Source organism: Macaca thibetana, chromosome 4, assembly GCF_024542745.1.
Source record: "Macaca thibetana thibetana isolate TM-01 chromosome 4, ASM2454274v1, whole genome shotgun sequence".
NCBI lineage: Eukaryota > Metazoa > Chordata > Mammalia > Primates > Cercopithecidae > Macaca > Macaca thibetana.
In genome coordinates, this window is record NC_065581.1 from 29354761 (window position 1) to 29368182 (window position 13422).

Sequence of the window (13422 nt, forward strand, 5' to 3'; positions counted from 1 at the left end):
CCCATCCAACCCTTGCAGCTCTCTTACAAAAATCTGAGAATCATTTTAAAAATCAGTGCCAAAGTAAAAGAAAAGTTGAGCTTCAAAAAAGCACTCTCCAAGACGACACAAAAAAATGTTTAAAGTCTCAGGCAAGTGTTTCGGCCCTTGCCCATTCAAAATTTTTTTCATTTTGATAGCAAATTATTTCCAAAATGCTCAGAGTTCCTAGACAAAGATGTTTCAGTTTGGAAGCACTCAGTGGCCATCTCATCCATTACCTTCCAGCAGTCATCATTCTTTTACTGTTCTTAGTTTCTGGGAAGGAGCGTCCCTAGAGGGGACGCTTAGGCACTTGCTCCAGGCTCCCAATTCATGCCCACTACTGTCGAGGTACTCATTAAACAGCAGGGACAGAGGCTAACATTCACGCAACATATACCATGGCCCAAGGGCTATCCTAGGCACCTGAATGCACAATTTATATAGTCTTTGTACCCAACATATGGAGGAATGTATTATTATTGTTATTCTCACTTTTATAGATGAGGACATGGGGAATAGAGACTAAGAAAATGTTTGCATGTGGTTGGATCTGATGCCCTGGCAGTCTGACTCCAGAGCCCACACTTTTAACCAGTAGTGTCCTCACTCACTAATCTCAGACTTAATCATGTCCTGCTTTATTCTGCTAAGCCCTCAATGGATCAATAAAACACCTCTTTTCACCCTCTGCTTCAATGCCTTTTCATGAACTTGGAGTCCTCTGAGCCTTCCTTCTTGGATTGAAGCCCATTCTGTTCACAGGAAGAGTGCAAGGTGCCGAGTCACACTGTTCACTGGTTTATTGAGATTCGGGGAGATCCTTCCCCAAGAGACACCACAGTGTGAAAGGGACGCCACCTCCTGCCCCGTAGGTCCATCTGTCTATCCCAACAGTCAAGGGTGCCTTCCTTTAGTCAGGATTCTCATCAACTATCCACTGGAAGCAGCCCTCCAAACCTGCCCCCACTGATTTTTCCTTAATTCCCCTCAAAAAAAAAACACAAAACAAAAGGGAGCAGTCTTGGGAGAAGATGACTGTGAGTGTAGACTGAGGGTGGTACATGAATGCAATGGAGATGGGGGGAGTCTGAGCAGAAATGGAGATTCTGCGATGAGGAGAGGGTGTGGATGGCCCCACCAGACATGAATTGGGGAAAAGTGCATAACAATGTGCAGGGTAGGGTGCATATGGCTCTGTTAGAAGAATACCATGATTTAAGGGAAGAAGGTACACAAGGTACATGGAGGGTACACAGGGAAAGTACATGGATGTGTGCAAACAGGAAAGACACGACTCAGCATGCTAGACAAATTGCACATGCCTACCCAAACACGCTCGAGGGCAGACCCATAACCGTGAGTGGGGCACACGTAGCTGTGAATGCAGGGCGCCTGAGAGCACATGTGACTGAACATGAAGAAAGCACATGGGAAAAACGCGGTGCACACGAGCATGTTCAGTGGGCACACGCAGGAGAGGGGAGGATGCATGTGTGCTGAGCATGAGTGCACAAAGAGCAGAGGCAAGGAGCATGTGAGCCTTGGTGAAAAGAATGAGCCCCCAAAGGAAGCAAAATTCAGGGGGAGACAAATGTGAGAAAGTGTGGAAGGGCAAGTAAGATAGAAAGAGATTATGACAGTGGAGAAAAGGAGAGGCCCCTTTGGGGTGGAAAGAGCACTTGTGGGGAGACCTCTGCTGGACAGGAACAGAGCACAAAGGCAGAGGAGCTGCAGGGGTTGCCGTGGTAACTAGAAGAGGGTGTTGCATGGGAAGAGAAAGATGCAGTGAGGCTGCTGAGGAGGCAGCGCGTGAGCAGTGAGCAGCTTCAAGCCAGGTACGAACTAAATTGTGAAGAGGTGATACAAAATTACATGAAGCAGTAAGAGAGAAAAAGGTCTGTTTCCCAGAGGTATGAGAGACCCAAATCAGCCCAGGACTCACAGGGGGACATGTATTTACAAGAGATGAGATTGGATAGCATGTTCTTCCCAGCTGGGGATGGGGACCCCCTGCTTCCTGAGTCCCCTGCCCTTCCCCGTCTCCCTTTCCCGCCCCCTACTGGCCTGTCCTCCCTCACCCTGCCCTCACTTATAAAGCAAATGCACTCGACTCCCATCACAGCTAAGCCGGTCGGGGGGCTCAGGGGGTCCCCTGGGCAGGCCCCCAGAGGGGTCTGGGGGTGTCGGCGGGTGGCGCCGGGAGCGGAGCTGCTGCCGAGACTGGAGTTGATGGCGCAGTTCAGAGACACGCTCCTCTTTCTGGAGGAAGAAGCACAATTGGGAGAGTAGGGGAAGAGGAAGTAATGAAGGGGTGGGGAGGAGAGAAAGAGAGGAAGGGCATAGAAAAATGTAGGGGGGAGGACATAGGGTAAGTGGACAGAAGAAATTAAAAGGAGAAATCAAAATAGAACAAGAAAAGCCAGAGAACATAATGGGGATACCAATAAAAAAATGAGATCAAGAAAATAAGAGAGAATTTAAAAACAAAAGGAAAAAGTGCAGAAGGAGAGAAAAGTCAGTGCACAGAGCTTCCAATAAATCAGGGAGATTTGTGTCAACCCAGTTGGAACATCCTTCTCTTTGGCATTGCACCAGCCCCTAATGACAGCCTAGGGCACAGTGAACGCCTGCCCAGGTCCTTTATGCTGGGGCTGCATGCGACACCCAGCTGCTGTGAGTGTTGACTACTAGAGGCTCACTGCTGCCTCTCTTCAGTTGCCACCCACGGCCAACAGCCATCCTCTTGCCTTAAGGAGGCTGAGTCAACCACATAGCTCCCACTCCAGAGCCCCTCCACCTGTCAGGCCAACACTGGATTTTGCCTGAGACAGAATCTTGCTCAGCCCTTTCCCCTCCCCTATCCTGCTCCACTCACTCCTTACAGGTTGTTCTCCTAGGACCCTCCCCTCCATGAACCAAGAACATCTGACCCTGTACCTCAGGCTTGGCTTCAGACAACCCAAGCTAAGACACAAGCCTCCTGGACCCCACCACTCCAACACCCCACCCTGACACCCACCCCCGCACCTCAGCAATGATCTTTTCCAGTTCGCGGTTCTCCTTCTCCAAGAGCCGGGACTTCTCCTCCTCATTGTTGTTGGTCGATGACCCTGTCTTCATGGTGTCCTGCGCCTCCGACTGCCATTCCCCTCGGGTGATCAGCCTGCGCATCTGGGGGCAAATGTTTGGGTGTGGGGTGGCCCAGCAGTGACTGTACTAGTGAATGGCTGATGGAAAGTTGGAGGTGGAAAGAATGCTAAGAGAGTTGGGCCCAAACAAGGGGAGGAGTGAAAGGAGGGTGAATGGAAGGGCAGAGGAACTCAGTACTGTAGGAAGGAGGGAGGGAGGGAACATGGGACTAAAGAGGGTGAGAGAAAAAATAGAACCTCACCTTGGGCACAAATAGCACAACAAGAGTAATATAGGAGGAGAAAACTATGGCAAGAGAGGCAAAGGCAAAGGCTGCATCCTGCTGGCTGGACAGAATCATGGTGACAGGAGCGGTGATGAGGCACAGGACCTAGAGGGAAAGACACATTGAGGGAGTCTCAGGTCTGCAGGCTCAGACAAGATCCAGAGTTTACTTCCCATGGGAGGGAGCCTATGCAGTTTCCTGGTGAACTTTCCCTTTGAAAAGGATCCAAATTCAGGATCATCCTGAAATACAGATTGAGAAAAATCTCAAACGGTCCCAAACCAGTTTTCACTCTTGGTAGACCATTCCCCTCAAGGCAGGAACTCCCAGGATCTCTATGCACACATTCCAGGTCCTCCAGAGTCGGTCCCTGGTAGGAAATGTCAACAGAGTCCAGTCCATCAACCACAGACAAGCAATTTAACTTCTCTGTGTTTTTGTTTTCTCACCTATAAAGTAGGGATACTAATATCTACTTCATTGGGTAGCTGTAAGATTAATGATACAATGTCTACAGTGAGCTTAGTAAACTGTAAAGTGCTTTGTAAACCTGAAGAATTAACAAACTTTTTAAGACTCCTAAGCAACCGATCCCAGATCTAGCATTGATTCTTCCTAGTCCATCACATCTGGGCTGTGGTGGTCAACCCACAGGGTCAATGCCAGGGGGTCAATGCTCACGGCCACATTGTAGATAGCCATGCCTACAGCCCGGTGGTCATTGATCTTCTCAGTGGACACACTCTTGGTCTCATAAGCAAGGAAGATTCCCAGCAGCAGCAGCAGTCCCTTGTAACCATAGAAAATGCCTAGAATGGCAGGAGAGAGTCACTTGAGCAACAAGGACCACAACGCTCCTCACTCAATCCCCGTCCCCTCTCTGCCCTTCACCTACTCTGCAATGGAAAGGGGGCCCTCCTCTCCAATCCAGCCCCTCTGACCTAGCAAACCTCACCCTGTATCCCCTACCCGCTATGTCCACCCAACTTGCCCAGACCTCATCACTTTTTCCTGGGATTCACACAGGAAGGCAATGGTGGCGAGCTGCTGTCAGTCAGGCAAGAGCTTGCTGAATATCTAGAAATAGGCCAGTCTGGGCCACACATGCCTCACCCTTACCCTCCAGTGGGGAAGGTGGTTTTCCAGGCAGAGGGTAGGTTTGCCATTTGTGACCATGAATCGAACAATGTTAATAAGGTCAAGGGGGATCTAGAAGATAACGTCGGGTCTGGCGGTGGATTACCCTCACTTGTCCCTCTGCTGAACACAAGTTCTTCATCTGTGCTTTGGGCCCTAAGCTCCTCATAGCAAAAGAGCAACTCTCCCCTATTCTCAGAAAAGATTAGTGCAATAATAAAGAGTAGGGTGTTCAAACTGGGTTGAGACGCTCTCTACCTCCTCTTCCAAAGACCCCTCTCCCTCCAAGCCCTCTGCCCTTGCCTTCCCTCCTGCCTTTGTGCATCCCTGCCCTCCTTTGCCCACATCCCACACACCAAGCCATGTATTCATCTTCCTGGAGCTGCAATGCTCCAGCTGGGGCAGAATAGAGACGTCGATATCTTCCTTTGGTTCTTCCTTGGCAAATGTCTAGGGGAGAAACAAGGTCACAAGAAAGATGGCTGCCAGCCTCCCCTCCTCTCCTCAATGCTTCTCTGGCTTCCAGCTGTTCTCCTATGAGACCCTCAATGCTGATGCCAAATCTCACTCCAGGCCTGAGAATGTTTTCCTGAACCCTTGCAGGTGCTTGTTCCCCACTTGCCCTGATGCCTTGAAGTTCTACACACCCTTCCCAGATCCCCACCCCTTCCTTTCTTCAGTTTTCTGGAGGAATCTTTCTTTCTTCAGAATCTGGAGGCCTATGAGGGGCTCCTTCCAGGAAGGAAAGGAAGAGCTTCCAATATGAGGAAGGCACTCTCACCAAGTAGCTTCATCCCTCAAGACCACACACAACCCCGGGCCCTGATGGCCACTGAGTCCTGCTCATTCTCCTGACCACAGCACCTCCTCTCCAGCGGTACCTCAATGGTTCGATGCAAAGGGTCCACAATCTGCCAGATGGCAAGAGTGAGGACATCCATGCCCACCAGCAGGCCCACTGTGGCATACAGCTTCCAGGGTTCCAGAGTCTGGATAAATATGTGGGGAGAACAGGCACATCAGGCAAAAATGCTCTGTGCCCCAGGAGCCAAGGATCTGGGGGCTAAGTATTGGGCAGCAACTCACCTTTCTCCACTCCTTCTTTTCTTCCTTCTTTGTGAAGACCGTGTGGACCCACCAAATCTTGGTGAACATGGAGCCATAGCCCAGACTAAAGCCCAGGCCCAGGAGCCAGAGGCGGGCCTAGAAAAGAAGAGAGGGCACAGGCAGAATAGGGTAGGCTAGTAGCAGGGACTTCAGTAAGGATGGGCAGAACCCTAAGGGAGTGTGGGCAGGGAGCACATGGTGACACAGGGAGGATGGGAAAATGTTAACAGGACAGGGAGCGGCAGGGAGAGGGCAGTCTCCCCACCTTGAACAGTTCCTCCCATCCACCTCTACTTCCACACCACCAAGGTGATCTTGCTAAAACCTCCTGGCTTTAGTGGCCAAAAACCTCCAACCACTCCCCAGTATCTATAAGTTACAGCCTGAACACTTCTGGATGTGACACAGACCCTTCACAACATGCTCCCACCAACCTGTCCAGCTAGGCTCATCTCCCAGCCCTGCATCTACCCCACGCTCCAGCCATGCTGAACTACCCACTTTCTCTTCATCTACTCTCTTTCAAGTATTTTCTAGCCACACAATGCTCCCTATGCCCCTGAAGTAGCCTTCCCCTATTTCTCTAGCTGATAAAATCCTATTTGTCCTTCAGTATTCAAATGCACCTCCTCACGGAGGTCCACCCAATCACACCAACAGTGAGCTGCATTCCCTTCTTTGCCCCCAAAGCACTCTGTGCAGATCTCTACTCTGGAACCTCTCCTACTGCACTGCAGCTAATTGTCTGCTTCTCCAGCTGCACTCTGGCCTCACTGGGAACAGAGGATTCCTGATGAACTGCATGTGCATGTGCATGGAAATGCCATGTGCACAGATGTATGATCAGGACAGCACAGAGCAGAGGAAAAAGAGAGAGCAAGGACAGGCAGGCAGATCAGGAGAAAAGAGTGGGTGTTTCCACCAGTGCAAAAGAGAACCAATCAACTACCACTGTTGAAGCTGGCCTCTCCCCACAGCACTAGAACCTTCCATGTACCAATAGTCCCAGAGCCCCTCCTCCCTGTGTGGCAGTGGTCCCTTCCCCCCAACTCTCTCTGCTGTCTGTTTTGATCTCTGCTTCCATCCTTCCAAACCCAACAGAGGCTCCCAAGGGAGGTCCACAGTTCTGATTCTCAGCCCCCACACCACAGACAAGCAACCATTGTTCAGGAGACCTTTGAGCAAATCCCCTTCCTTTGCCTTCAATGGCTCCCTCTTCTCTGCAAGGCCTGCCATGGCAACCTTGGAACTGACAAGTGAACTACAGAATGAAAATGGCCTGCAGGCACAGAAAGAAGGGACAGAGCCAAACAGAGACCAGAGGGGTGATGCTAGAAGGAAAGAACAGGGACAAGAGTCAGGGAAAGCTGAGGAGGAAAGGCAGAGAACCATAAATCATGGAAGGCGCTCCTGAGACGGGTGGGAGAGCCACATTCTGTGAGGAATTTGCCCACCACCTCCTCACCTGGCAGACGAAAGGGAACTGGTTCCTCCCAATGTGGTAACCATCCAGCCCCAGGGGGAAGACAGCAGCTAATGCCAGTGAGCAGCCCACAGCAGTCAGGTTGTTCAGGTTGGGCTGTGAGTTCTGGATATAACTAGGGCAGAGGTGGAGAGGGTGACAGGGAGAGATAATTACCCCTCTTCTCCAGGGAGGCTGAGCTCTCCAAATACCATGCAACGGCATGACCCTAATTTCAGGGCCAGGGGCTAAAGGAAGACAGGATTGGAGAAGACAGTGGAGCCTTGAGAGGCAAAGCAATGCAGTCATGGGGCTGAAGATGGAGTTGCAGAGGGCTTCTCAAGCACAGGCTCCCACTAGAATACAGGCTATCTATGTAGAGTCCAAGACTGTGAGACCTGGCCCCAAAGGTTGTTTTTTTCTCTTCTTTTCTTTTTCCTTCCAGTTAGCTACTTTGGAGTAGGAGTGGGGGTTATATCTGGTTTCCCTGTTTTCATTCTTAACAAGTCAGAATGAAAAACTCCATGATACATGGCTATGCACGTTACACAGGTTTCATTCTCATCCTGTCCAGGAACATGATCAGTATCTCAGAGAGGCAGACAAGGAAAACGTCAGAAGAGAAACTTACCGGACATGTGAGTTGTAGATGTTAAAGGACAGACAGACAACAGCTAGGACAATGCCCAGGCTGGAGAGAACCGAGACGGAGATAAAGAGTTTCTGTGACAGGAAGCGGAATGTCTTGATGACCAGGGTCTGGTCAGCTGGGGGGGACCCTCCTGCATGGCACAGGGGAGGAGGAGGGGAAGGGAAAAGAGAAGGGAAGGAGGACAAAGGAATGAAGACGGGATAGGAGAAAAGGGCAAAGAACTAGATTGCTGACAGGCTTCAGTCATTGGCTGGGGACATGAGGCCCTAACTGCACTGAACAGAGGTTACCGCAGGCAGAATGCTCAGTGCCACTGGGGCCGTTAGGAAGCAACCAGAAACGAGATGAGAAGATGGAGTGAATGGTCTATCCATAGGTTGGGAAATGCTGAGGCATGTCACCAAAGTTGTAGTCTTTGTTTTTGTTTGTTCTTTAAGTTTTTCTGTCTTTCTTACAGCAAAGGAAAATGGGAAGAGAAAGAAGGGGATAACTAAAAAATGTTATAAGGTCTCTTATAACCCAAATCAAAGTTTCGAACGACAATTATTGAATCATAAAGCTAAAAAGGCCTTGAAGTATCTAGGGTGGACACCTAATCTTAAGACAAAAAAAAAAAAAGAAGGAAAACTAATCTGAAATTTTAATCCTGGCAGGGTGATATTCCCAAAGATGTTTTCCAGTTATTATTACGGGTTCAAATTTGTCAGAGTTCACCAAAAAAACTAATTGCAATTTGCTTAGTTTTTTTTTTTTTTTTTAAGAATAATTTAGGCCATGCAGCATTTATAGCAACCCAGAACACTGTCCTAAATTCAAATTGTAAAAAAAAAAAAAGGGCAAAACTCCAGCAGTGCTGGGAATGACTAGATTTCCACTGGGCAGGGCAGATGGCAGCCGTCTTCAATGGCTGGGCCTCCCCTTCATTCTCAAGGAGCCTTTCTTTTATCAGTAGGTCCCTCCTTTTGTCCCCCTTCAGTTTCTCTCCCATGTCCTATCATTAAGGCCAAGTACACAAAGAATAACTGCTTACTTTCCCTCTTTAAAAAGTATATTTTGCGGGATGAAGTACTACCTATTAGGTACAATGTACACGATTTGGGTGACAGGCGCACTAAACGCCCAGACTTCACCACTATGCAATATATTCATGTAACACAACTGCATGTGTACCTCTAAAATTATATAAAAATAGGAAAATTTTTAAAAATGCATATAAAAATAACAAGCACATTTTGGCAGATGACAATTACATGAGGTTTTCCCTCCTCCTCCATAGTTTAAGCAACCGTTAAACTAAAGAGACAGACAAAGAGACAGCTCTGGGCTTGAAGTAGCTGGTTCAAATATATCAAGACACCAGGACATCTGGGAAACCCAAATGGAGTTTCCATTTCCCGCCCTCTGCCCACCCCCTGCCTCTAATCCCCAGTTACCCCAGCAATGTACTATTAAAAATAGTATAACCACCGCCTATTCCCTCTCCAAATACACCAGTCTCCCCTACCCACGCCTTAGGGGTTGTATTCACTCTCACTTAACCCTTTCTCCTAGCCCAGCTGCCAGCCACATACCAACCTAATAGTCTCCACCATTCCATCCTCACTCAAAGGCATGACTTTTTCCCTTGATTGTCCAGAGGGGCTGAAGGAAAATACAAACAAGATCCACTCACCAATCCACTTATCTGTTTTGGACCAGGAAAGATCATCCTTCGTGCTGTCATAGTAGCCAATCTTCTTGTAGCTGCCACCTGGGCAGACGACAATAAAAGGAGTGACCACAGGGAGCCAAAGAGCTGATCCTAGGCATTTTCAACTTCCCACTTCCCTAGCTTTGCATGGCTGTATCTGATTTTATTTTCACCTGAGGCCCTAAAGGATGCTTGGAAGGACCTACGAGTCGCTTGAATCAGCAACATGACTTAAAAGCAATATAAGGTGGTTCCCAAGGCAACTCAAATAAATAAGAATATCTATGTTTAAAAGTCTTCAGTGAGGAGGCTCCACAACATGTCTGCCACCTATTCCATTCCTCACACCTCTCTCGGCGAGATGTCTCTCACTTTGATTTTGGCTTCTAAAGCTTTACACATATTTCTGCTTATTCTTCCTCTCATGATGGGCAGGCTCTATTTTCCCAGTGGCTTTCATTTTAATTTTAGAACATTCTCTTCCGTTGGCTTAGGTTTTAATTCCTTGGATAAGTTATATCTGCCTCTTAAAGCGCCATTGAGTAAAATTTGGTCACTTCTAAGATTTCTGTTCTAGAACTGTTTCCGTTACCATAACTTTTCCTTCAAAAGCCAACTCACACTCCTTTCACCATGGCTGAAGTCCACTTCCTCTTGTCCTGGATACAAAGAGGAGCTGAGAGGATGTGGAGGTGGGGAGAAAGGAAGAAAGAAACTTTTCACAGGAGGCCAAGAAATAGCTCTCTTGGCCATGCCGTAAAAGACTGAGAGCTGGGTGGAGCAGAAAAATTAACTCCTAGAAGTTCTGCAAATACCTAAGTGTGCTAAGTTTCAAGAAAATACAATCTACAAAAGCCAAGCTATACACACTGAAGATAAATTAGAAATGATAGTTTACACAGCAAGGAAATTTGGCGTATTCCCTTAAAAAAAAGTAGCAGTTCTCCTAGATTCAGCTTTCTTGAGTCTAACTGACAAGTCATCAACCTCTCAACCCAAGCCACTCAAGGGGAAATTTGTGAAATGAATGGAAGCCACTGGGAAAGAGAGTAGCTGTTTTTAATTTACATGCCTCTTTTCTTTTCTTTTTTCTTTGAGACAGAGTCTCACTCTATCACCCAGGCCGGAGTGCAGTGACATGATCTCGGCTCACTACAACCTCTGCCTCCTGGGTTCAAATGATTCTCCTGCCTCAGTCTTCCAAGTAGCTGGGACTACAGGCGCCTGCCACCACACCCAGCTAATTTTTTTCTTTTTTTTTTTTTTTTTTTTTTGTATTTTTGGTAGAGACAGGGTTTCACCATGCTGGTCAGGTTGGTCTCAAACTCCTGACCTCATGATCTGCCCGCCTTGGCCTCCCAAAAGTGCTGGGATTACAGGGGTGAGCCACCACACCCAGCCTACACACCTCCTTTCGAGAGCAAAACCAGTGCAATTCAAAGACATCAATCTACTTGTAGCTAAGCTTTTTATTATTATTATTTACAAGCTTGATGAACAGGGTTAAAAGAGAAGGGCAGAAGTGGGGAGGTGCCAGGGCAATCTTGTGATGTCTGTGATATTCTTCCCCAGGTGGCATCCCAGCCCAGCCCCAGCTGGGCCCCCATGTCCAGTCCCCTCCTGCCCCAGTACTCACCCTGCAGCTGCTCGATAAGCGTCCATGCCATCCGAGAGCCACTGGCATCAAACACCACATGGCCCTGAGGGAAGGAACATGTGGAGGAAGGCAAAGGGGATAAAAGCAGGAGTGAAAGAGAACATCAGGGACTCTTTAAATCCTTCTGTTTTTGATGTAATTGAGCCTCTGAATGAATGCTATTTATGGCATTTGCCTGCATATAGGACATACCCCAGATGCCCATACCCTAGATTTTAGAAACATTATTCTTTGGAGAAGGAGCTTCACTCATGAGATTTGAATGGGAAAAAATCCCCAGACAGAACACCAGCAGGTTTCTGGTTGTGTGGCCTAAGCAAGTCAGCAAATCTCTCTGGAAACTAATCTTTCCATTTTAAAAGGAATAACAAGATGACCTTTCAGACTGTTTTGTCTTTCAAAATCCTACAATTCTCATCTGACTCATGAATACTCGGACTAGTTTGAAAAGAAATGAGGGGAGGGGTTTAAAAAAATGGAATACATCCTTTTTTTCCCTCTAGTCTTTGATGGGTTTTTCGAATTTGAAGATCCCTACTTCTCTGGTCGGAGACTGATTATTGCAAAGAAGTAACTAAGAGAAACAGAGAATGCATGTTTGTAGAAGGTGCTTCTAGGGAGTCTCTCTTGAGATTGGGAAGACAAGGGAGTATGAAGGAAGTTGTAACTCACAGAGACACCCTCAAAGGACGAGGAGTTCATTGCCCGGTAGATTTGGTCGGTAATGGTCTGGTTGTTGTAGTTGAAGTCCTCCAGGCGCACGCCAGAACGGCCGCCTCCTCCAGATGTCTTGTTCAGGGCCAATGCCAAGGCCCAGATGGCATCATAGGCCAGCGGTGCCTCCTGGAAACCTCCTGTCTCCTCAGGGTGTCTTTTCAGTCGCTTGGTTAGTTTCTCCACAAATTCCTGGGATGTCTTAGGAGGAAAAAATCATGAGGAAAGAACTGAAATGTGTGTGGGTGTGGGGGAAGGGGTGCAATCCAATTCTGGCTCAAACACTTCTACTTGAATGGATGGTTTGTGTTACTGTTGTCAGATTGGGCATATGTACATTCAAAATCTTTAACTATACCCATGTGTCTGCCTTAGATCGGAAGCTACTAGACTAGAGCAGGGATTAGCTGTGTCCGATGGTCTTAGTGTGTATAGTTGCTAGCTCAGAACTGCAAACAGAGAAGTTTAACAAATAAACACTCTGGATAATGAGTGGCAAAGGATGGAAGGTAGAGCTAGAGTAAAGGGGGAGACATGGATATTCCAATGAAGAGTTGTGACATTGATGTTCTCTGATCCTTCTGACTTTCTTCATAGAGTTAACCGAGGAACTAACAGCTCCTACAGTTCTGAAAGATTCTAGAAAAGGTGATAGCACAGTCTTCTCACTCTGCTTGCCAACCAGGAGGAATTTTCTTCAGCGTGCTAACTTCTTGCCATTCTTGTGTGCTTTCAGTTCACTTCCTCTTAGAGGGCTTTCGGAAGACTGAAAACTACAGAAATATCCTTCACATTTTTGAAGTCCATTACTCAATCCTACCCACACCCCTCCTAACATTCAACCTTCTTTTTCCAAGAAAGCTAAAAAGAATTATAGTTCCTTTAACTCTCTCATGAACTGGGTTAAGAGACCGGACTTCGGGCCGGGCGCGGTGGCTCACGCCTGTAATCCCAGCACTTTGTTGGTAGCCGAGGCGCGGTGGCTCACGCCTGTAATCCCAGCACTTTGGGAGGCCGAGACGGTCGGATCACAAGGTCAGGAGATCGAGACCATCCTGGCTAACACGGTGAAACCCCGTCTCTACTAAAAGTACAAAAAAAACTAGCCGGGCGAGGTGGCGGGCGCCTGTAGTCCCAGCTACTCGGGAGGCTGAGGTTGGAGAATGGCGTAAACCCAGGAGGCGGAGCTTGTAGTGAGCCGAGTTCGCGCCACTGCACCCCAGCCTGGGTGACAGAGCAAAGACTCCGTCTCAAAAAAAAAAAAAAAAAAAGAGACCGGACTTCATATACCTTGCAGTAACCTTGTTTGGCTAAATAACTGTAGGTAAATTATTTAACCTCTTGGAACTACATTCTACATACTGGAAAAAATCACATCATTCCTTCCTTACCAGAAACCATACAAGGAAAAGCTTAGCAACTACTTCTTGGCAAACCACAAGTAACACACAGGGGACCATACAAATAATTGTTTGGGTTTGGAATGTATTAACACATACACTAATGAAAGAATAAATAGATGAATGAAGAACAAACAAATAACTTTGTTCCTCATGACTTGCTC

At 47.7% G+C, this 13422-nt stretch overlaps 1 protein-coding gene across 1 annotated transcript in view; it reads right to left on the minus strand.

Moving 5' to 3' along the window:
- Window positions 1-809: 809 nt before the first annotated feature.
- Window positions 810-13422, minus strand: part of GABBR1 (gamma-aminobutyric acid type B receptor subunit 1) — a 30447-nt gene continuing 17834 nt past the window's right edge. The window contains exons 12-23 of the mRNA XM_050788357.1: window positions 11817-12059; window positions 11124-11187; window positions 9470-9547; window positions 7777-7927; window positions 7149-7281; window positions 5663-5779; window positions 5458-5565; window positions 4933-5026; window positions 4121-4248; window positions 3416-3544; window positions 3052-3195; window positions 810-2283 (exon numbers count right to left, since the gene is read on the minus strand). Coding sequence (XP_050644314.1) covers window positions 2110-2283; window positions 3052-3195; window positions 3416-3544; window positions 4121-4248; window positions 4933-5026; window positions 5458-5565; window positions 5663-5779; window positions 7149-7281; window positions 7777-7927; window positions 9470-9547; window positions 11124-11187; window positions 11817-12059 — 1563 coding nt within the window. The 3' untranslated portion in view covers window positions 810-2109. The remainder of the gene's footprint in view (window positions 2284-3051; window positions 3196-3415; window positions 3545-4120; window positions 4249-4932; window positions 5027-5457; window positions 5566-5662; window positions 5780-7148; window positions 7282-7776; window positions 7928-9469; window positions 9548-11123; window positions 11188-11816; window positions 12060-13422) is intronic.